At 41.3% G+C, this 24,102-nt stretch overlaps 1 protein-coding gene across 2 annotated transcripts in view; it reads left to right on the top strand.

Annotated features, from left to right (window-relative positions):
• The first annotated feature begins 431 nt into the window (after positions 1 to 431).
• Positions 432 to 24,102, top strand: part of IMPACT (impact RWD domain protein) — a 46,536-nt gene continuing 22,865 nt past the window's right edge. The window contains exons 1-8 of one of the 2 annotated variants that reach the window (XM_067545806.1): positions 432 to 540; positions 2,152 to 2,280; positions 3,107 to 3,159; positions 3,770 to 3,832; positions 15,338 to 15,423; positions 20,567 to 20,695; positions 21,040 to 21,134; positions 23,620 to 23,693. In XM_067545806.1, coding sequence (XP_067401907.1) covers positions 463 to 540; positions 2,152 to 2,280; positions 3,107 to 3,159; positions 3,770 to 3,832; positions 15,338 to 15,423; positions 20,567 to 20,695; positions 21,040 to 21,134; positions 23,620 to 23,693 — 707 coding nt within the window. In that variant the 5' untranslated portion in view covers positions 432 to 462. Of the gene's footprint in view, positions 541 to 2,151; positions 2,281 to 3,106; positions 3,160 to 3,769; positions 3,833 to 15,337; positions 15,424 to 20,563; positions 20,696 to 21,039; positions 21,135 to 23,619; positions 23,694 to 24,102 lie in introns of both variants that reach the window. The other variant, XM_067545798.1, reaches the window with a different exon arrangement.

Raw genomic sequence — 24,102 nt, 5'->3', positions numbered from 1 at the left:
AGGCCAACACCAGGACTAGCCCCACGCGGGTGTCAGGTGCGCTACAAACACACCGCAAGGACGCACGCCTTGAAGGGCGAACACCTGACTGGAGAGAAGCAGTTGTAAGGCAGGGAGGGGAGCGGAGCAACGCAGCGCAGCGCAGGCTAGCCACGTAGTGGAGTGTGAGCTGGGTGCATTCAAAGCGAACAGCAGGAGACATACAGCAGATGAACAGCCACCTCCTCCTCCTCCTCCTCCACTGCCGCCTCCCCCAGCCCCCGCTATTCAAGGACCGCTGCGCTGGCTGCAGCGCGGAGCAGCTCCCCTAGGACAGACCAAGACAAGGAAGACCGCGCGCACATGTCCTAGCTCTGCCCACGCGCGCATGCGCCTTATCACCGCGCCTCTGTGTGCGTGTGCGCGTGTGTGTGTGTGGGGGGGGCGGAACGTCGCCCGTTGGCTGGGGCTGAAAGCCCGGTCATGGGATGTCGTCACGTGCCCCGCCCTCGGGGTCCAATGGCGGGTGCGGCGGGTGACCCGGAAACGGCCCAGAGACAAGTGAGTGTGACGAGGGAAGCGGCGGTTGCACGCACGCACACAAGGAGGGGGGGGCTTCCGAACTGTCCCCGCGGACTCCGTAGCCTGGCCGGGCTGTGCGCGGCGACCCCACGTGGGCGACCCAGCGCGGCGCCGCCTGGGGCTCAGCCCCCTCGCCAAACCAAACCAAACCGCCCCCACGCCCCTCCTCCCGCGGGCCCCGCCCCCACAGCCACCCTCCCTCCATCCCTCCTGTAGCCGCCACCTGCGAGCCCTGCTGCCCATCCATCGCCGCCCTCTTCCCCCTGCGCCCCACAGTGAGAGCAGGGACCTGGCCTGGGCAACCCCCAGCCCATTCACGTCGTTATGCGCATTGTTGTAATGCCTGACAGCTCTCTCCATGGGTGCAGGGGCCAAGCCCTTGGCTAGACTAATCAGGGTTGCACCCTTGCACTTTAGTTTTTACTGACCTGAAGCTGATTTTTTTGGTTTTGTTTTGGTTCTGACATGGTAAACTTTTTACTGCCATCACTAAAAATACCATAAACAATACAGTCCTGTCACAAAAGTGTGTACTCGCTTGCCATATTCTGTACACAGGGACTGGGAATCGTTTTAGCTGCAGTTAAATTGATCAGCCGGGTTCTTGGGGCATGTGCAATAATAGAAAACAGGAAATTGATAAAGTCACGGGCAGTGTAGTTTTAGGATACAAGAAGTGATTCTGAATGACGACAATCAATGTCAAAATACAATATTTTAATTCTACCCAATTTCACGGACATTTTCATTTATTTACGGGTTTACGGACAGTGTTAAAATTGTACCTTTTTTACTGACTGTCTGTACATTTACAGAGGGTTGTAAACCCGTTCTTAACCTTTCCAATGGCAGCTACCCTGATGCAGTTGCACCTTTCCAGGTCTGTGTGGTTAATGCTATGCTACTTAGAACTGCTGTATATTAAAACGCCAATGGTTGCAGAATCCTCATCTGTGCTGGGAATGATACATTTTGTTACCACGGTTGGGAAACTTACCAAACTCATCTAGTGTAGAGGGCACCACCTTTGGTTTTGTCTGTTTAAAAATATGTACAACCAGAGAAATTAAGTGCATAAAAAACTACATTAAAGCGAATTCCCTGTTGAGAGTTTAAAAGCAGAAAAGTCATTACATTAAAGCTGTTGAACTGTTACTATTTTCCAGATACCAACATCTAAATATTATGTCTGCTGTGTCATTTTCTGAGAGAATCATTTGTCCTGTCAATGTAACTGGTAAATTCAGAGGCGTGTGTTCACATAGGCCCCAATCTTTGCAATGAACTCTTTGCAGACAGATTCCAATGACTGCATAGAGCCAGCTCCATTGACTTCAGTTGGGCTCCAAGCAGGTGGGAAACCTGTAGTATGACATTTTCAGATGTGTTTTTTTAAGTTGATGGTGTCCGTTTAAAACATTTGATGTGTAACACTGGAAAGATGCAAAAATCATATCAGTACAGTAAGTTGTGTGTTTGATAACTTTCATTACATTTATAGATGGGGCACAATTCTGGTGAGTGGGAATTGAGGGTGCTTAGCACCTTAGAAGTTTGGGTTCTTTGTCTTTTAACATACTTTTCTTGTAGATTGATGAAATTGATGCTCTCTCATCTATATATGGGGATGACTGGTGTGTTGTTGATGAAGATGAAAGGATATTTTGCATTAAAATTAGTGACTGTTTGGAGCAGCCAAAATGGACTCTCTGTTTGCAGGTAAGGCATTGGTACGGAGTTGGCCCAGATTCTGCTATTGGAACCATGCAGGTGGATCTTTATATCTTGTTTAATGGGGCTCCATATTGACTCAAGGGTCTGCTTGTATGGCTCCAGTAGTAGGATTGAGGCTTTTCACAGTCTGTTCAGTTATTGTCTCCTGAAAATGTCACCATCTGATAATTTTTTCAGTAATTATTTTTGCTTATTCCACACCCTTAAATATTTGAATTCAAAGTGTCTTTCCGAGGCAGTCCTTTCACTATTTATCTATTTATATACTAATTTTGCGTAGAACAACTGGCTGAACTGGAAACCATTTTAGACTGCATTATAGTTCAGCCTGACCCGATTGAAAGATTTTCTATTAGGTGTTGCAATCTGTGTTTGTAATATGTTTGAGATACCTGTCCTATATCGCTTTGTAAAATATTATAAGCCCAAAGAACTCCAAGTAATAGTTTGTTGCAGCACTTTTTCATTTAGTATAGACAGGGCTGAATTGTCTATGTATACGTCTTAATAAATCAGATAGCCACCTAAACAGTTACACTTGAATTTCTTCTAACCTTTTTTCTTTATATTAAATTTATTTATTCATAGAGAATAGACCATACGACACATTATTTGTGGATATCACAGATGGGCAAAAGCCTGAATTATATCCTCAGGATAGAAATAAAGCCTTTGTACCATCACATAATAATGGAGCAACCTATTTCATCCCTTTTATAACACTGCTTACCACCCAGATACTCTGGTTGGTTCTATCATGGCCCATTTTTGACACACAGCCTGATGATTTTTACATTATAATTCTTTTTAGGTTATTCTGCCTCCTGAATATCCAGCTGCAGCCCCACCTATTTATCAACTGAAGTAAGTGTTGTCTTTTTGTCTACAGATTTTTCTTTGAAACATTTACTGCATTTTTTTTTTCAAATTCTTATTATTGCAGCTGCTTGTAGAAGTTTAAGGTAGATCTCTGGTTGAATTAAATATACATCTTGGGAATTAGAGATGTTAAACTTTTGTAAAGTTTACAATTTAATTTGGTATTGAAATGTTAGCACTACAGGAATAAAGGATCACTGTCAAGTGTATTAGGCCAGGATAGAGGAAGCTGCTTTGCCAAAAGGAACAGAGAGAACAATAAAGGCAGCATGCACAGCTTTGGGGGGAAGCAGTGCGGAGAGTCTGGGTTGTGCTCAAGACAACTGTGGACCCATGTTAATGGAAAGTGTGTCCAGCCCTCTTGCAATAGAGTGTTCCCAATGTAGGGCATTAGAGGGGAGCAGCAGAAGTTCTTGGAAGACTGCTTACCCTGAGGTGTTAAAAAACAAAATCTTTATCAGTAGGAACAATTGACAATATTTTGTCTTAAAGTTCTTACATTTGAGTATAATTTTTTAAAGCAATCATTTCTCGAGCAAAGCAGAGACACTGTAAGTCTGTTGGCACCAACTTCATTATATTTTTGTCATTCTAGTGCCCCTTGGCTTCGAGGACAGGATTATATGGAACTAGCAAACAGCCTGGAAGAAATCTATGTGTAAGTGACAGAAAATGGAATAGTCTAAAAATTACTTAATGTATTTTCAGTTGCACATCTCTCTAAACCTAGCATATTAACTAGATGCATGAATCAGAAGGATTGAGGTAATAGCTGCAACAGCTGAAATGAAGTAAGACTTCTGCATAAATAAAACAATCTAATCTAGTAGATACTTACTGTATGTTTTGTACATATCTTAAATTATGTTGAGAACAGGCATTATATAAAATTACAAGCATTAATCTTGATGGATAATTTCTATTATATATTCTTTAAACCCTTTGTACTATTGATAGAGAATTCTTTATTTTGACTTCTGCTATATGTTCGATTACATTTAGAGTTTGGTCCCAGGTAGTCAAATTCCTGACATCCAATCTATATCCATATATTAAACTTCAGGATCTGAAAATATGTACTCGTGCCTTTGAACACAAGAGGAAAACTAGTTTTTGTTAAAAGTAAATGTTTCAGCTAAAGAAAAAGTGGATTTTAAATAAAACTAGCTTTAGAAAATATTAGCAGCTAACAGAACTTCCCATAAATAGATAATTGAGAATAAATAGATAATATTTAGAAATGCTCAGACTGTGTGTTTTTGTGGGTTTTATTGGCGCTAGCATAGGATAACAGAAACAATAATTTTTTCCTCCTTCTTTTCCTTTATGCCACTTTTCCTGGTGAGGGTTGCAGCGGCAACATGGAGAGTAGGGAGGACTAGACTTCCATTTCTTCTGAAACATGTTTCAGCTCCTCCTGGGGGATTTCCCAGGTGTTCCCAGGCTAGCCTGGAGATATAATCCCTCCAGCGTGTCCTGGATCAGCCTTGGGGCCTCCTACCAGTGGGATGTGCCCAATATAGTTCAAAAGGAAGCCTACTGAGGGCATCCTTATCAGGTGCCCAAACCACCTCACCTGACTACTATTGATCCAGAGGAGTAGCGGCTCTACTCCAAGGCTCTCCTGAATATCAGAGACCTGCACCCTATCTTGGAGAGTCAGCCCAGCCACTCTGTGGAGAAATCTTATTTCTGCCGCTTGTAGTCACGATCTCGTCCATTTGGTCATTACCCAAAGTTCATGACTATAAGTAAGGATAAGATTTTGTCACGGTTATTTTTAATAAAAGTCAGAAAGAGATCACAAAAATTCATGGAAGCCATGACCTCTCCCTGACTTTTACTGAAAAGAACTAACTATGACAAAATGGGGCTGGGTGGGGGGAGTGAGATTAGAGGAGCAGTTCAGGGTGCTCCCCCTCTCTGCCTGCAGAGGCAGGGAGCTGGGGGCCAGGGCTGGGAGCTCTGAGTCTGTGGGGCCCTTCGTGGCTCAGAGCTGTTGGGGGCTCCTACAGCCCGTGGCAATGGATTGGAGCTCTGGCATCTGGGAGCTCTGAAGTCATATCCCCCGCAACTCCCCACACCCCTAGGGGCAGCCAACAGTAGCTGGGAGTCTCAGCTGCTCACAGTGGCAGGTAGCCTTGTCCCCTCCCCCCCTCCCACGGCTCACTGCAGTTCAGAGCTCCGGGTCCCTCCTCCCCCCACCCACCGGAGCAGGGAACTGCCGGGCCCCCTGCTGGCTGACAGCTCTTGCCCCACCCTTCCCCCCCAGCAGAAGCAGAAAATGTCGAAGGTAACAGGAAGTCACGGATTCTGTGACCTCCGTGACATAATCATATCCTTAATCATAGGTGAAGATGGGGATGTAGATTGACCTGTAAACCGAGAGCTTTGTCCAAAAACTTAGCTCCTGCCTCACCACCATGGATCAGTACAGTGACGGCATCACTACCGCTGCACTAATCCGCTGGTTAATCTGACGCTCCTGCTTACCATCAGTCGTGAACAAGACCCTTAGATACTTAAACTTTTCCACTAAGGGCAGCTGCTCCGACCTCACCTGGAGAGAACATTCCATTTTCTTCCAGGAAAGAACCTTGACCTCTGATTTGGAGGTGCTGATTCTAATCCTAATTGCTTCACACTCAGCAGCAAAGCATTTGAGTGCACATCGGAGATCACAGTCTGAAGAAACAAGAAGGACAACATCATCTGCGAACAGCGGAGATGCCATCTCCAATACCCGTACCAGATACACTCGCCAACTCACCTGCACTTTGATACCCAGTCCATGAAGATCACCAACAGGAGTGGGACAGGATGCACCCTTGGTGGAGTCCAATGCCCACCTTGAACGAACTTGACTTAATACCAAGAATGCAGACACAACTCTCACTTTGGGAATAGAGGGACCAGATAGCACGCAGCAGCGGCACCGGCACCTCATGCTCCCACAGGACATCTTGGGGAACATGGTCATAAGCCTTCTCCAGGTCTACAAAACAAAGGTAGATCAGGTTAGCAAACGTCCACAACCTCTCAAGTATCTGTTAGAGAGCAAAAAGCTGGTCTTTTGTTCCATGTCTGGGATGGAAACCGCATTGTTGCTCCTGTATCCAAGGTTCAACTACCGGGTATAGCCTCTTCTCCAATACCCTGGCCTAAGCTTTGCTGGGGAGGCTAAGAAATGTGATCCCCCTGTAGTTGGAATACACCTTCCGGTCTCCTTTCTTCAAGATCGGGACCACCACCTCGCTTTGCCAATCCTGAGGTACTGCACCCACCTTCCATGCAACTTTGAAGAGGCATGTTAACCACGACACCCTGACTTTGTCCAGTGATTTCAACATCTCCGGGCGAATCTCATCCACCCCGCTGCCTTACCACTGCGAAGGCACTTTACCGTCGCAGTGACTTCATCAACAGAAATAGATCTGATCCTACCGGGAGTTTCCGGCACTGCCTCCTGAAAGGAGAGCATGTCTACTGGGTTGAGGAGTTCCTCAAAGTGCTCCTTCCACCTCTCAATTTTCTGAGTTGTGGGCAGCGTTTCATCACCCTTGCGGAGAACAGCCTTGGCAACATCCTGCTGTCCCCTCCTAAAGTTACGAATGGTTTTCCAGAACACCTTTGAGGCCGTCCAGTAGTCATTGTCCATGGTCTTTTCAAACTCCTCCCAGGCTTTGGCATTCACTTCAACAACCCCCACAGCCGCAGCTCTTTTAGCCTGCCAGTACCTCTCAACTGTATCAGGAGTCCAATTCACGAGCATTTCTCGAAAGGCCGCCTCTTTTGCCTTGACAGCTTCCCACACCACTGGTGTCCACCAGCGGGTCCTAGGGTTGCCACCATGACAGGCACCAACCACTTTCAGGCCACAGCTTTTCGTGGCTGCCTCCAATGATTGAAGCCCTGAACATGGTCCACTCAGACTCAATGTCCACGATCTCACCCAGAATGCAGGAGAAGTTCTTCCAGAAGTGGGAATTGAAATCTTTCCTCACAGGGTCCTCCACCAGATGTTCCCAGGCAACCTGCACTGATTGTTTGGGCCTCCCATGTCTATCCGACTGGCATCCCATGCATTGGATCCAACTCACCATCAAACAGTAATCAGTTGATAGCTCTGCTCCTCTTTTCACCTGCGTGTCCAGAACATACAGTCTTAGGTCCGATGAAACAACTGTAAAGTTGATCATCGATCTTTGGCACAAGATGCTCTGGTACCGGGTACATTTATGAGCAACCTTGTGTTCGAACATGGTGTTCGTTACGGACAATCCATGACCAGCATAGAAGTCCATTAACAGCTCACCTTTTGGGTCCAGATCAGGGGGGCCGTTCCTCCCAATCATTCCCCTCCAGGATCTCCATTGTCCCCCATGTAGGTATTGAAGTCCCCCATTAGAACAACAGAGTTGGTAGGTGGCATTCCACTGAGCACCAATTCCACTGTCTCCAAAAAGGCTGAGTACTCTGAACTGCTGTTAGGTGCAAAAACACACAGCAGTAAAGGTTTTCCTCTCTGAGACCCTGGTGGGGACTATGGTAACTTTTAAATGGCATGAAACAATACAGTAGTTTGTTTGGACCAGGAAGCAAATACCTTATCTAACTAAGCCATGGAGAATCTAGGTAGGCAGAATGTAATCACCAAAGTTAAAGCTTGGACAGAGCATATAGGCTAACAGCTCTACTCATATAAAGAGTGCTACTGGGACCTTTAATGATCATAAATTCTCCAGCAGTGCAGATGGAACAGATTCCTCAGCCAGGGTGATGATTGGCATGGGAGAGTCTCCAGCATGTGTAGATACACGGTAGTTGGCTTCTGCACCTCTTGACCCATAGCATTTGGAACAGGAACCATATAAGAGTTTGGGGTGTAGTGGCCAGGGTGTGACATACTCTGACTATTCCTAGCTGGTGCATAGACCCTTGTGGGCTATAGTTAGCTGGTGAAAGTTAGAGCTGCCCGTGGGCTGGAAATGTGGGAAATATAACGGGATATTTGATGTCTCCGTCCCCCCTTTGTTTTGCTTATGAGAAACTGATTGCTGAATGAAATAGGAGGACAGATTTGTTGCTGCAGTCTGTATTAAAAACAGTGGTCTTCTAACATGCTGGGCCTGCCCTGGTTCAGTTTAAGTTGGTGGCAGGAATGCCCCCTACAGGATCGACCATCATAGTTCGTTCTGGCATTTATTTGTTTTTGGAGGTCTCTGACTTCTGACCTATCCAAACCTTGGATAATTTTCCATTAAACTAAATAATTAACATTATTATCAAATCTTTCACCAATTATTTTAAGTGATATATCTGACTTTTGGTCACTGCCAACCTGTGTCTGATTTAATCAGCAATCTAGAGGTGAAAGGCTCTGTATTTGGCTATGTCTACAGGTATGGCAGCATGTATAGTACAGGCACCACACAGGTAGCTACACGCTGAAGTGGAAGGCAAGCTGCATCCACACTTGTCATGGAGGTGTGTAGCTATGTGCAGCAATGAAAAGCTTCAGCATCTGGGAGGCAGCGTCAGGGAAAGGCTCTGGTGGGGAGGGGCAGTAGGAGACTACAGTGCTAAAAATATCTATGTAGAGGTAGGAGGCATTGCTTGGGCGTGTAAGAGCCTTCCTGGGGTGTCAGGCATGTGGAGCACTCTACTCACCTGAGCCATGCCTCGCTGTCTACACTGCTGTTTATTCCTGTGCAAGCTGGGGAGTAGTGTCTACTCTACACGCTGCCATAAGTGTACACGTACTTTTTCTTAAACTTGCCCCTGAGCTATCCTGCCCCCGAACATTGCAGCTTAGGTGCTTTATCCCATCTCATTAAGAAGTTTTAGTCATTGACAATACAGATATAACTTGAATAACGTTTGTTTTAGATTGCAGAATTACAAACCACAAACAGAACTCTGGGTCCCTTAAAATATTAAAATTTACACATTCAACAATTGTAGATAATTATTCCTTTCCCAGAGACTCTCAGGATCTTGGCTTCTGTTAAAGGAACAATTAAATTTAACATCTTTGGTATAAATGCTAAGAAAAACATAGCAGCCTTGGAACAGGAATAATCAGAGTGGGAGTAGCATAGATATAGGCAGGGTTTAAGGTGTGGGTAAAATTCCAGAAGAACTCAGGGAGTTGCCTGGATCCATCAGTTTCACTGCATGACAATTGTCTGACCTCACCTATTCCAAAACATTTCCTAATAAGTGTTCAGTAATATGAAATCTACTATGAACTGGGAAACATTAAATATAATTAATAGAACTGCTAAACAATATTATTTATAACTAATTAAAATTCTTGTTCTTCATTATACAGAATTTAATAAATTGCATGTATTAAAAAATGGTACTGGTATCAATACTTGTTAGAAAGGAGCATGAAATAGGGTACTTAATCCATTCTAGATGTATTCGAATTCTGAGGTCCCAGCTACAAGTCTGATTCTTTGTTTGAGTCTTTTCTTAATTATATTAGTGCCTAAATATCTGATTATGTTCAGTAGTAATATACAGATTTACTGAATGTTTATATTTTAAACCTGTTTTTCTGTCACAATATTGTATTTATGTATTATTCCAGAAGGCGGAATAACTTGAAACAAATTTATTGAAAGTGAAGCCTGAGCTTGTTACCGGCACTCTAGGGCACCCCACCTTTACCTGAAACTGTAGGGCTCAAGGCATAACCTGGTTAAGGCACCCTCACCCTTTCCCAATCCGTAGGGTTCTGGGGGAAAGTCACCTACCCTTACCCAGTTCACACTCTAGGGCTCAGGGTCACCCATTCCCAGGTCGTAGGGCTCTGGGTGTAACTTGATTAATTGAAGTATCCACCCTTTCCCAATTTGTAGGGTTTTTAGCATAATTCGCTGCAGGTTTACAGGATCTTTTACCAGTGAAGGAGCCTTACACAGTAATATCCTTATTCTCTATTTATTAACAAACAGAATACACACACTTAAGCATACAATACTCACCACTCCCAGTAACGCAGACAAACTTCTCCTGGTGGCCAATCAGGATTAGATCATCTGGGGATTCCAGCTTCTGCACAGTATGGTAGGCAGGGTGTTCAGGTTTGGCAACTCTGATTGGGCTGTGTGTCCTAGAGTTAGGTTCCAAAGAACTTCCTTTCGGAGCTCAGTTTATATAGTTAAAACTCGGGTCTTATACCTTAACCAATCATTTTAAACTAAATCACTACAAAACACCAATCCTAGCCCATTACGAAACAGTTCTTTAACCAATCATATCCTATCACCTTAATTGATTTAAATACTACACACTTAGTTATACAACAGACAGAAACAATCAAAGAACCAGACAGAAATCATTCAGACAAACAGTAGAGAAGTAGGTATCATAAAACAATAAGAAGTATAGATTTTACAATTACAACTGTTGATAAGTGATTCCTTTCCAGACAGAATGCTATCAAAGCAAGTTTTCTTTAAGCATCTTAAGATCTGTTTCTTTGTCTGGTGGTGGTAGGTATTATTAGGACGGAATCACCTTCTTAACAGCCTGATATTCCATTGTCTTGATGTAATTTCAGGAATGTGAAGATGTGACTACATGCTACTTAGCTTATGGCTGCTGTCTCTCTTAATTTGGCTGCCCAAGAACAAGGTCTAACCCTTGCCAAAAAAAATAAGGCCTCAAACTTTAAAAGTTTGCACCTTCGATGCATTTTGGTTTGGTGACTCTGGCAAGCATTTGAATCTTAAGCATCTTTTTAAAAAATCATAATTGGAAAAATTTTGGGCAATGTTCTAAATTTTCATTTTCCAGTACATGCAGTTTCTGCTTAAGATAGATTATGAATTCTATGCAAAGTATAAAAGTCTTCCTAATAAGTATTTTCCATTTGTGTACAAATTACAAGTATAATTTTGCATGTGATTAGTTTAACTACTTGGAGAAAAAATATGATTATGCGAAGGAGAAGCAAGAATATGTACAGGTAAAGGTAAACATGCAGTACCATGTCTGCAACACCCAGAGGCACTGAGGTACATTCATACATTTTTTCTAATTAATTATTTAACCTTAATTATTGGAAGTAAGTTTCACACTTATCAGTATGCTTTCTTGATCCATGTGTCTGTCTTTGTATAATTTTAATAAATTAGGACATCTTCATACATAATAAAAAGTATTTGAAGTGTAAATCCTTGAAATAACTCCACATTTAATCAAAACAATTATAAAAATAAATGTACACTATAGAATTATCGTTCACAAGAAAAACTGAGAGAAATTGAGAGCTTATTTCCCGTGTTAGATCTCCTGAATTGTTTGTGAGACAGATGGATCAACTATTACAAAATAATGAAAAACAAATAATTGATTTTACTTTTTATAATAATATCTATATTTGCCATAACACTCAATCGGCTTTATTTATACATCTGTCAAGCTCTCCTTTATTGCTTATGTAAGAAAAACTGTACTGTCAGCAAGTCTGTTCACCTGTAATTAAACTTTAGCAACATATGATTCATAACCAATAATTGGAATATTTCAAATGTATTGCCTCTGCAGATCTACATCATAGAAGTCTTGTGCCATATTTTGCGAGTAATGGAACCATTGATAGTTATAAAGTTCTTAGTAACTGTTTGTGTCTGTCTAAGATCTGAAAGTGCAAGGACCAGTAAATAATAAAAGCAGTCCTCGTAGCAGTTCTCAGTTCCTCTCTGCCTTCAACTATTCACCGAAGGCCTCCAAAAAAAGAGGACAGGAAGAATAGTCAGTGTGGATCTGCAGAAGCAAAGCTGGAATTCCTTTTACTAGTGAGTAACCTTTCTTTCTTCATCCTGAATTGCATCTGAAGATCCACACTATAGGAGATTATAGAAGTATCACAGTCCAGGAGCGGGGTTGAGGAGTGTTTAATTAAAAAAAAACCAGTCTTTCAATATCTATCTTCTGAAAGCAAGAATCTGATCTAGTTCTGGACTTGAGAGTAGTATTTCATTAAGGTAGGAATTGAACTCCAAGTCTCAAGTCTCGGACAGCCTTATTTCAAGACTGTAGAGATTTTTCATAGAAGTAGTAGCTGATTATTATAATAAATCTCCTAGAATGTAGTTTCAATCCATCTGGTAAAAGGTACATCGGCAATGATCCATTTTAGTAAAAGTTTAAGTTGGAAGGGCTTTTCCCTGGGATTTCTCCCCTTAATCTATAAAAAGTTGTGAAAGGTTTTTTCTTTCCATATAGTACTATTAAGTGCCGAATCTTGAAGACACTTATGCACAGACATAACTTTAAACACATGAATAATTCCATTTGAGTCAACTGGAACTACTCACTTGTTTAAAGTTAAGCATGTGCAAAGTGTTTTCAGGATTAGGGTCTGACTGTTCATTTAAACTGCTGTCAGTGGAACATTGCTTTACCTTGAAGATCATGAGGCTTAGGAAAAAGCACAGGAGTCAAAAATAGGACCATCACCTTTTAAGTAGGAGACAATAGAAGGAAGTAGGAAGTAGAAGTGGGTGGCAACCTAGGCAGCAGTGACCATGAGATGGTCGAGTTCAGGATCCTGACAAAAGGAAGAAAGGAGAACAGCAGGATACGGACCATGGACTTCAGAAAAGTGGACTTTGACTCCCTCAGGGAACTGATGGGCAGGATTTCCTGGGAGGCTAATATGAGGGGGAAAGGAATCCAAGAGAGCTGGCTGTATTTTAAAGAGACCTTATTGAGGGCACAGGAGCAAACCTGTGCAAAACAGGAGCAGAAAGAATAGCAAATATGGTAGGCGTCCAGCTTGGCTTAACAAAGAAGTCTTTGGCGAACTTAAACACAAAAAAGAAGCTTACAAGAAGTGGAAGCTTGGTCAGATGACTAGGAAGGATTATAAAAACACTGCTCGAACATACAGGAATGAAATCAGGAAGGCCAAAGCACAATTGGAGTTGCAGCTAGCAAAGGACGTGAAGGGGAACAAGAAGGGTTTCTACAGGTATGTTGCCAACAAGAGGAAGATTAGGGAAAGTGTGGGCCCCTTAGAGAATGAGGGAGGCAACCTAGTGACAGAGGATGTGGAGAAAGCTGAGGTACTCAATGCCTTTTTTGCCTCTGTCTTCACAAACAAGATCAGCTCCCAGACTACTGTACTGGGTGGCACAGAATGGGAAGGAGGCGAACATCCCACAGTGCTGAAGGAACAGATCAAAGACTATTTAGAAGGATTGGACATACACAAGTCCATGGGGCCGGATGCAATGTACCCGAGGGTGCTGAGGGAATTGGCTGAGGTGATTTCAGAGCCATTGGCTATTATCTTTGAAAGCTCGTGGCAACAGGGGGAGGTCCCTGAGAACTGGAAAAAAGCAAATATAGTGCCCATCTTCAAAAAAGGGAGGAAAGAGGATCCAGAAAACTACAGACTGGTCAGCCTCACTTCAATCCCTGGAAAAATCATGGAGCAGGTCCTTAAGAAATTCATTTTAAGGCACTTGGAAGAGAGGAAGGTGATCAGGAACAGTCAACACGGATTCACCAAGGGAAAGTCATGCCTGACCAACCTGATTGCTTTCTATGATGAGGTGACTGGCTCTGTGGATGTAGGGAAGGCTGTGGATTTGATATACCTTGACTTTAGCAAAGCTTTTGATACTGTCTCTCACAGTATTCTTATCAGCAAGTTAAAGAAGTAGGGGTTGGATGAATGGACTATAAAATGGATAGAGAACTGGCTAGAGCATAGGGCTCAACGAGTAGTGATCAATGGCTCCATGTCTAGCTGGCAACCGGTCACAAGCAGAGTGCCCCAGGGGTCAGTCCTGGGGCTGGTTTTGTTCAACATCTTCATTAATGATCTGGAGGATGGGGTAGATTGCACCCTCAGCAAGTTTGCAGATGACACTAAGCTGGGGGGAGTGGTAGATACCCTGGAAGGTAGGGATAGGATACAGAAGGACCTAAACAAACTGGAGGATTGGGCCAAAAGAAATCTAATGAGGTTCAACAAAGAAAAGTGCAGAGTCCTCCACGTAGGAAGGAAGAATCCCATGCACTGCTATAGACTGGGGACCGACGAGCTAGGCAGCAGTTCTGCAGAAAAGGACCTGGGGGTAACAGTGGATAAAAAGCTGGATATGAGTCAGCAGTGTGCCCTGGTTGTCAAGAAGGCTAATAGCATATTGGGCTTCATTAGGAGGGGCATTGCCAGCAGGACACGGGAAGTGATTATTCCCCTCCATTCGGCATTGGTGAGGCCACATTTAGAGTATTGTGTCCAGTTTTGGGCCCCCCACTACAAAAAGGATGTAGACAAGTTGGAGAGAGTACAGCGGAGGGCAACAAAAATGATTAGGGGGCTGGAGCACAGGACTTATGAGGAGAGGCTAAGGGAACTGGGCTTGTTTAATCTGCAAAAGAGAAGAATGAGGGAGGATTTGATAGCAGCCTTTAACTACCTGAAAGGGGGTTCCAGGGAGGATGGGGCTAGGCTGTTCTCGGTGGTGGCAGATGACAGAACAAGGAGCAACGGTCTCAAGTTGCAGTGGGGGCGGTCTAGGTTGGACATTAGGAAAAAGTTTTTCACTAGGAGGGTGGTGAAGCACTGGAATGGGTTACCTAGGGAGGTGGTGGAATCTCCATCTTTAGAGGTTTTTAAGCTGCGGCTTGACAAAGCCCTGGCTGGGATGATATAGCTGAGGTTAGTCCTGCTTTGAGCAGGGGGTTGGACTAGATGACCTCCTGAGGTCCCTTCCAACTCTAATATTCTATGATTCTATGATTCTAATATTCTAATGAGGTTTTGTACCATCGAATTGTATGATATTTTGAGTAGTTGAAAGAGGCTTCATGTAATATATGGCAATAGGAGTCATGAACATATATTAATCCCTAGGATGTTAAGGGAAATCTGAGTAGTACCCTTGGAGCTGAAGAAAGCCTAAATTGCAGCACCTTGTAAGGGAAGTGATCAAAAATTGCAAATTGTAAATCACCACTGAGAAAAGAATTCTACTCCCATATCCATGTCTAAGCCCTTCAGCATTTCAGTCTATAGTGTTTCTATAATGTACTTATAAAATGTGTTCATATTTATTGAATGTAAATAATTTCCCAAATGAAGCCTATGAAAAGGCCCTTTTACTTATTGTGAATTTTATACAATTTCCAGGAAGAATCTTGGTGAAAGCATCCTTTACCTCTGGGTGGAGAAGATACGAGAAGTTCTGATAGAAAAATCTCAGTCATCTGATCCAGGTAGTGTAGAAAATATGTGGTCTTTTCTGTGTGGTCTTTCTTTAATTCCAAAGTAAGATTTTACTGCGAATTAAGGTTTTGGACATAATTTTATTTTCAATTTAGATAAAATAAATTGACAGTCTTTTGTTCCAGTGTAATCTCAACATTTAAAATATTCTTAACATTTAAGCCCCTTTCAAAGAGGGGTCAATCTTTTAACTCAAATTTTGCCCTTTTTAAAGAGCAACAGAAAAAAAGATATGCAACAGAGCAATTACTGCATCCAGTGAATGTTGGAGGAACTCACTTGATGGCAAAGTTCAAACAGAAATGCACAAATACATCATGTATGCATCTTTCATACTGCATAGTGATCTTACAAGTACTAATTAATTTCTTACGCTGTGCGTGGTCTTGGAGAATTAGGAGAAGTCTGAACAAGAGATAAGAGCAGCCTGATTAAAATATGCAGATATTTGATCTGCTGATCCAGGCATCCATCCCAATGACAGTATATCATGTTGGTATAATAAAATAATACGGACTGTCTTATCATAATTGCAACAGTTCCCCGCACTATCTCACCTGTAGTTACTCTTGAGAGCATGCTGCCTCTCAGAAGTGACTGAGGTTTGTGCAAGTTCACATTCATAATCTTAAAAAGATGTACTAACAAATGTGTGAGTGGCATGCATGCACTTATGAAAACAGGGAACATAGAAGTAATTCTATATGTGATAGATGTTGAGCAAAAGGGATATATTTTGTTCCTTGGGGGATAAAAACCTAAAGGAAAAATCTAATAATTTCACACTTTCCTTCATTATAAAAGTTAATGTTAGTTTTCAATAACACAGTAAACTGAAAAGTGAATTTTTTTTTAATATTTGGGTGAAAGAACTAAAAAGACAACTGGATGTCTATGAGAATAAATAATGAGATATGAAGGCTTTAATGTCTAGATCACTGATTTGACTCCAAGAGTGTTGGCAACAACCTCTGGTCATTACTTACGCATGTGACAAATTTTTCTTGGCCTTTTTAAAAATGTCAGTTGGCTCAGTTGATTTTCTACTTAAAAGGTTATCATGTTATAAAACACACCATCATAAATGGCACTTATCTGCACAGAGACTGAACTAACTTACTCCTGGGAGTGATTCCATCCAGCTCTGTGTGGATAGACCTTGGAAGGGAAACTCCTGGGCATAGAAAGGTCCCAGAAGGCCTGGTGCAAGAATTGGTTGGGGCGCCCTTTCTGATCCTGATATCTAAGATTTTGCTTACCTTTACCATCTTGGAAAATCAGAACATATCCATTTTATCCATAAATGCACAAACACAATATATAGGCTATGTCCATACATTTTTGCAAGCTATTTACACACAGAAAAGTTCTGTTTACACATTTATGCAAAATGTTTACAAGCAGTGACGTAATGTTTATAGTGCAGGAATGAACTCAAGTTGATAATTCTGTCATGCATAAGACAGCCTCCAAAATCTGTTTTGTGTGTGATGTCATCATAAGATAATGTACCCACATTCAAAACCTAACTAATATTTTTCTGGTAAATTTTATCTAACTGAAAATCTGTTGCATCAGCAGTTATGAGACTTCACACATTAGTAATACATACACATATCGTATGAACATAAAACACACACAACTCAGATTTTATATGCCAAATGTTAAACTAAGATGCAAGGCACATTGAAAACACATATGTAGTTAGTCAGAAAGCCCAAGGGCTTGAATCACTATTGTACTAACACTGTTTCAAGTTGGTGCATCTGTATTAGAATTAAATGGATGGAGATACACTGCTATAAATGGGGAGTAATGCAGTGGGAATCTTTATATATGAATCCACAGTTTTGCCCGTGGAAAAACTTGCAGTTTGACTATGAACAGCATTTGCCTTGCATTCACCAATTCATGTGGCTGGGCACCAAATGCAAACAAATGTCACAAACGTACAGACCATCCTTGAAGTGCAGCCTCTGAATAACAGAAACCAAACAAGGATCCATACTGCCAGGCAATAAAACAAACAAACAAAAATAGCTATTAAACCAACCATATTCACAGCACTTTTCAAAGATCATGATACCTAGTCCATTTTCTATTACTGTCTAAGTCAGTCACTTACGGCATGTCTGCTTCTATATCATAGAAATGTTACTTGACCTAGATAAAACGTCAGCCCTCATCAACATCAGTAACACCTTCTAAGTACCTCCAAGGTACACACTCTATTCAGATAGGGTTTATTCCCTCCCCGTATGTGGCAAGGTTCAGTGGTATGTTCCAGCTACTCACTAAGCCCAATTTAGCTCTCTTATCAGATGAGGTTGACAATGGTTTTCTGTTGTCAAAATGTTGCATATGGAGCTAGAGTGCACCATTGGAAATAGCCTAGTTAGGAGAAACACATTCTAACAGAGTAAAGAGATTAATTTTGATCAGAGGCTGCTTCCCATCCGTGCCCCTGTAGTCACTTAGCTCAACCACAATGGGGCCTGGACACCCCCACCTGGCTCCCATCTCACATCCCCTTTTTGACTCCTGCCCACCCCTCTCCCCCAGCCTGGCCCCCTGCACTCTACATCTCCTCCCTCTGTACCAGAAGCCCATCCCAGCCAACACCCTCTGCCTGGCTCTCTGTACTTGCAGCATGCACCCCCACTTGGCTCCCCACTCTCTACTCCTACAGGTCATCCCAGCCTGAATCTTTCGCTGGTCCCCTGCACTTCTCACCACCAGCCCACATCCCCAGACCCTTCCAGCCTACACTCCCTACCTTACCCCAGCACCACCAGTCCTCCCTACACAACTTTCCAGATGAGCTTCTGGTGGAGCGGTGGCCATGGTACGAATCCAAGGCAGTAGCCAGGGCAGAGGCTGGGGACTACCAAGCAGCAGGGCCCATGGGATCTGGATGTGGTGGGGCATCATGTATGGTGGGCACCAATATGTAGCCCCGGCAGCACTCATGGTGTATCCAGTGGCAGCTTCGAACTGCTCAGTGCCTGAACCACAGCCATGATCTTACCTGTGCTAGGAGCAGGGAGTGGCTGTGGAGGGAGCAGGCATGCTTCCCTGGCAGTCTGCCTGGGTACTTCCTGGTTCTCAGAACTGCTGGAAAGTGGATGTGAGCATTTTTCTCTGAAGCCTGGCTAAGGGCTGCTTCATGCTCTTTGGAGCCCCAACTAATAGGCAGTTGCTTAGTTTGCATATAGGTAGACTGTGGTGAAAGTACAACGGTCCCTACGGTAGAGTGGCCTTCCTGGTTGGGCCCCCATGACCTCATGGGCCCTGATTTGACAGCACCATTCCCACCGTTGTAGCTATACCACTGAGGAAACTTGCACTGCCACCAATCACACTGTGACCCTTCCGTGCCTAGGGTAGCCACCTGAAAATGCCAAGGTCAGAGCAGGCTGCAAAAGGAGAGCAGATTCTCCCAGCACTGGTGGGTGGCACTGAAGCCAGACTTCCCAACCAGCCACAAACTGTGCTTTTGTTTTCCCACACTGGTTATCAAGAAGCCAGTATACAAATACACACAGCCCTCTTAATTGCATTCCAATCTCTGGCTCCCAATCAGCCACTAGGTCCAGTAAAGAGACCAGTTATTTAAACTCTATGCTCTTTACTAAAAAGATTCCTCCTGACCCCAAAGGGTCAGCCACAGTACCAGATCAATATAAGTTTGGGTCTTACCCAAAATACCACCCTACCAGCCAATCCTTTAGTAACTAAAACTAAAGGTTTATTATAAAAAGACAGGAACAAACAATAAGAGAAATGTTAAAGGATTAAAACAATCAGATACATACAAATGATTTGAAAGTCCATATACATCAGGTTTCTAGAAGAATTGTGGAATTTGCAGGCTTGTATAGTCCCTCTGGTATACATCCAGTACTTGGATGGGTTTCAGTCCTTTGTTTCACAGCTTCAGTTCAGTTGCAGATGAGCTGATCCAGAGGTGGGTTGGTAACTGAAGCTGAATCCTGACTGAAGAACAAAATGGATTCCCAAGCCTCTGCGCTATATATCCTCTGGCCTCTGCCATGCTGTTTGTGGAATTTTACAGGAACCAAAATGGAGTTTAGAGTCACATGAGCAAGTCCTGGTGAGTCATCAGGTATACCTCTGGCTTTTCCCCCTTGGCCCCTTGCATCTGTGGATGTCTCAATGGGCCATTAAGCAGGCTATTGTTCTGCCCCCACTCTGTCTAGGGTGTGTCTCAGACAGCACAATTTGAAATACAGATATATCAAATATATCCCTAACTTCCATTACATATATAACACATGAACATAAACATTATCATCTTACTTAGCACATTGTAGCCTTTCTAACAGTACCTGACATGGCATATCTCACATGAATTATTATGATTCTGAGATACTGATGTCAAACAATATACTAAATGCCCCCCCTGTCACCCCCCCCCCCATCCAGCCAGCGTGACACACTCTTCTCTACCTTTTCAATGAATAAAACACTTCAGTGTCCAACACTGTCAGTGAAGTGTGTTTCACCAACATTGAACTTAAACGTGACCAGAGAGGAATTGTGAATAGTAAAAACTTGAAAGATTTTTATTGCGTCCTACTAGTTAGAGTTGGGCATTAGGTTCAGATCTTTCCTACAATGCTCAACAAATGATCTGAACCCGAGCTGGAAAGAACAGTCATTAACTCGAAGGCTAAAAAGCTTAGTCCTTATACTTAAAAAATACTAAAAGTGTACTGTAGGGAATAATCCTATTTTGGGAGGGGATAGATTTGATAAACTAGCAAGTCATTTGCATCTCATTTTTTATTCTGAATGGTAGACAATGATTTTCTTCTGTTTTTTCAAACTGGTATTAAACAGAGAACATGCTTTGTAGTCTATTGCAAATGGCTACCATGCTGCCAGTATTGGAATAAAACTTTTTAGCAAGATTCAATCACAAATATTGGACTAAAAATGCCGATTGTAATTAATATTATTTTCAAATAGATTTAATAGTTTAATCATAGTCATAAAACTTATTCCTATTGGCAACTTTAGAGACTTTTGAGCAAAGTGATTGGCGATTTTACTTTGTGCCAGACATCCCTGATAAAATTTGTTACAAATTCTATTTCTCTACACCAGCAGGACCAGATGTTAAGAAAATTACTGAAGAGACTGATGAAGATTACGAATATGATTATTCCCTGGATTGTCAATCAATCCAAGAAGATACAGCTGAAAAACTGAATTTTGTTATATTTGAAAGCCAAGAAGGTAAAAGAATCACTGCTAATTTTGATTTAATAATTTAGAAGAGCAAACTTTTATATTTCTACTTTTTATCACCATCTTTTGTATTTTACCAAATAATAATGTGATATTTGGCTTTTAAAAAAAAGTATTTTGTTTCCCTAGCCTACAGTACTCTACAGTAACTATAAAACATCCTTTTTTCTAGTGGTGTGAGATATTGTCAGTCCAGCTTTTGTTGAGTTTTTCTTTAAAATTTAGAGTATATCTTATTTCCAAGCTAGCTAAATAAATTGTTAAGAATTTGTAGTCATGTTTTCCCCCAAAATAAATATATGAATAAAGAGGTTTTAATTTTAAATCTGTAGATGAAGAACTGCCACCAATTAATCATGGGAACCCAATCTCAGACAGAAGGAGCACTTTTCAGGCACATCTGGCTCCTGTAGTGAGCCCCAAACAGGTTAGTAAAGCTTGAAGGACAAATTTGTAGCCTACGATTTTGTGCCTGCTTAAATACCATTGAAGTACTTGGAACTATCTGAGTGCATCTCTATTTTGTGAAATGTATGCTAATACTGTTCTGATAAGAACCAGTCATTATCATTCACTATTAGCTGAATCAGTTCCCTGTGATACTTACCATTAAAGCAATTGTCCCACCTCACTGTTGAAGAAAGTAAGTAGTATTTTCTAGTGTGATTTGGTGGTCTGTAGCAGACACTAACTAGTACCCCATCTTGTGATTTATCTATTAAGACATTGATCCAAGTGCATTCAAGATAATTTTCTTCTGAGTTATCAGTGACTAGGAAACAGGTAATGCCATTTTTGACAAAGTGCCACTCTCCCTCCCCTTTTGCCCACTCAATCCCTCCTAAATAGGTTTCAACCATTAATTTTAACATTCCAGTTGTGCAGATCATCCCACCAGGTTTCAATAATATCAGCTAGATCAAATTTATGCTAATAAAACAGCAATTCCAATTCCTCTGATTTATTACCCAGACGCCTAGCATTAATGTGTAAGCAATTAAAGAATTTCTTCTTTTTATGTCCTTTGGTTCTTTGATTAATTTTATTTTCGACATCTTTACTTTGTGATAACTCAGAGTGCATATTTTCCTTCTTTTTACCTTCACCTTTTTGTTTACTATTTATCAAGTTATCTAAAACTCTACTAGGTGCCTGATGGAGATATAAAGAGTCATGTTCTCTGCTTTTAGTGATTCCAATTTTAAATATACAAAAAGATGCAACGAGTAGGATCAATGGGGAAAGGAAATAGAGAGAGGACATGGGTTTTAAAAAAAAACCCATGACTGCTTAGTTTTATGTGCATGTCTTGAAGATTCTTTAGAATGAACCTTTATTAAATGATTTTGGGAACCTAATAGACAATAAATAATAATGCACTATTATAGGTAAGTGGTCTCAAAACTGGTGATGCTTCTGTGCGTTATATAATTTAATTACATCCATTCAAACAGATCTCTGAAAGTGATATTAAGTGATATAAATAGTCCTTCAATATATTTTTTTAAAAAAAAGAATAAAATAATTAAGGGAAAATAGATTTTTGAAGCAGCGTTGTTTTCAGAGATGGAATAAATTGTTTCTTGAAGTGTTTTTTATCTATTTTTGCAGTGCACTAACTGATTTTACTGTGAAAAAATGGGAATAGCTCTGTACTGCAAAGATGAATATTGAAGATGGGTATTGATTACTCCAGAGAAACATTATTTTTCTTTTGAATTAAAAACAATTTGCTTGCCAGGCATGCTTTCCCAAGCTCTCACAACTTTAATAATGTTTTGCCTAAAGTAGTATTAATTATGCATTGTTTATTAAAAGCTCTTTTCTTTACTAGACCCAGTTGATAAGGGCAGAACGATTGCAAGTTTGTTTAATTAGATACAGAAGAGGAACTACTATTGATTTACTAAATGATGTTTTTAAAAGTGCTATTTGCTAAAAGCAGAGACTGCAGAAAAATAATCTATTAACAATTACTTAGTAAAACAAGAATGTTATAAAGTCATCAATACTATATATTAAAATAGCTCTATCCTTTTCAGCCCATCAATTTCTTACTATGCCAGCAGTGGAACAATAGTCAATAAGAGATGGCCTGGCTCCACTGTTCACATACTGTAGTATAGGTGTTAAATTAGAGAAATCTGTTTCCTCCACCTTTATAAAAGCAATTTTAAAATGCTTTCTACTCACAGAGTGATGCTCTACTGAATGCTCTATGAAGCTGTCCTGAATGAACTGGACATCACCTTTTAAAAAAACATTAGCATTGTTCCTCAGAGTGTCCCCAGAATACATCATAGAATTCTAATAATCTGCTGAGTTTGCAAAATTTATGCATGTGAAACTTGTGTAATGTGCAACTCTAGAGACCATCCCATATGTTATGTGAGTGTTTTGCACAAATAGCGTGAACAACAAATGCATTGCATACTGATGTAGGAGACAGATGCCAGCAAATTCATGCTTCCTTCCAGAAGTAAACACCTTTGATGTTATAGAAATTATTGTATCTTTTTTACGTCATGATCACCACAGCTGCTTTAGGTAGTTACACATGCATGTCAAGGGAGTATGCTGTAGACTATATAGCACTTAAGTTCTAGGATGATGGGGGCTCTAGAAGTGCTTATAGGCCCTGATTTTGCAAGTTACATAAACATCTGAATAGTCCCATTGAGTTCAATGGAGCTATTCTTATGCTTAATGTTAAGTATATACTGAAACACCTTCCTGAATCAGAGCGAACAAGAGGATGTAGAGATAGAAACGTCTGTTCTTCTATGTTGGATACTTTACTTATTTTTTATAAACACCAATTTCTTTTGATACATTAAAATCTGTATACAGCTCCCTAACAAATGATGCCTACACACCATGTTAAAAGAGAAATTTTTTTGTTGTATTTCAAGGTGAAAATGGTTCTTGCCAAATTGTATGAAAATAAGAAAATAGCGAGTGCTACCCACAACATATATGCATACAGGTGAGTGAAGAGTAGATAATTTTCAGCACACTTTTTTGCAAGCTGATGAAAGGTATAAGATTAAAGTAAAATACTCTTCAGAAGGAATCTCTCATACAAACTCTTTGCTAATGAAATCTACACTTTTGTATTTTTTCTCCTTTGAACCTAAGTAACTGTGACCCTAACTATACATTAAAAGTATTAAGTTTTGTTATGGACACATGTACACACAGAAACCATTAGATCACAGATGTAAAATAAAAATCAGTGTTATAGGGTTGTATAATCTTCTTACACTGCATTTGGATTTAAACAAAGCCTAAGAGTGGCCTACAACTGAAAGTCAAAAGTGTATACATTGGTTGCATATGGTCTGAAAGTTATTGATTGTTCTGAATCTACTCATACACCTTTGGAATGCTGTTGG

Source organism: Emydura macquarii, unplaced genomic scaffold (genome assembly GCF_026122565.2).
Source record: "Emydura macquarii macquarii isolate MOO-44397 ecotype Brisbane River unplaced genomic scaffold, CSIRO-AGI_Emac_v2 contig_212, whole genome shotgun sequence".
In the NCBI taxonomy this organism is placed as follows: Eukaryota; Metazoa; Chordata; order Testudines; family Chelidae; genus Emydura; species Emydura macquarii.
Note: the sequence above shows the minus strand (reverse complement) of the source record. Positions and strands in the feature narration are given on the sequence as shown.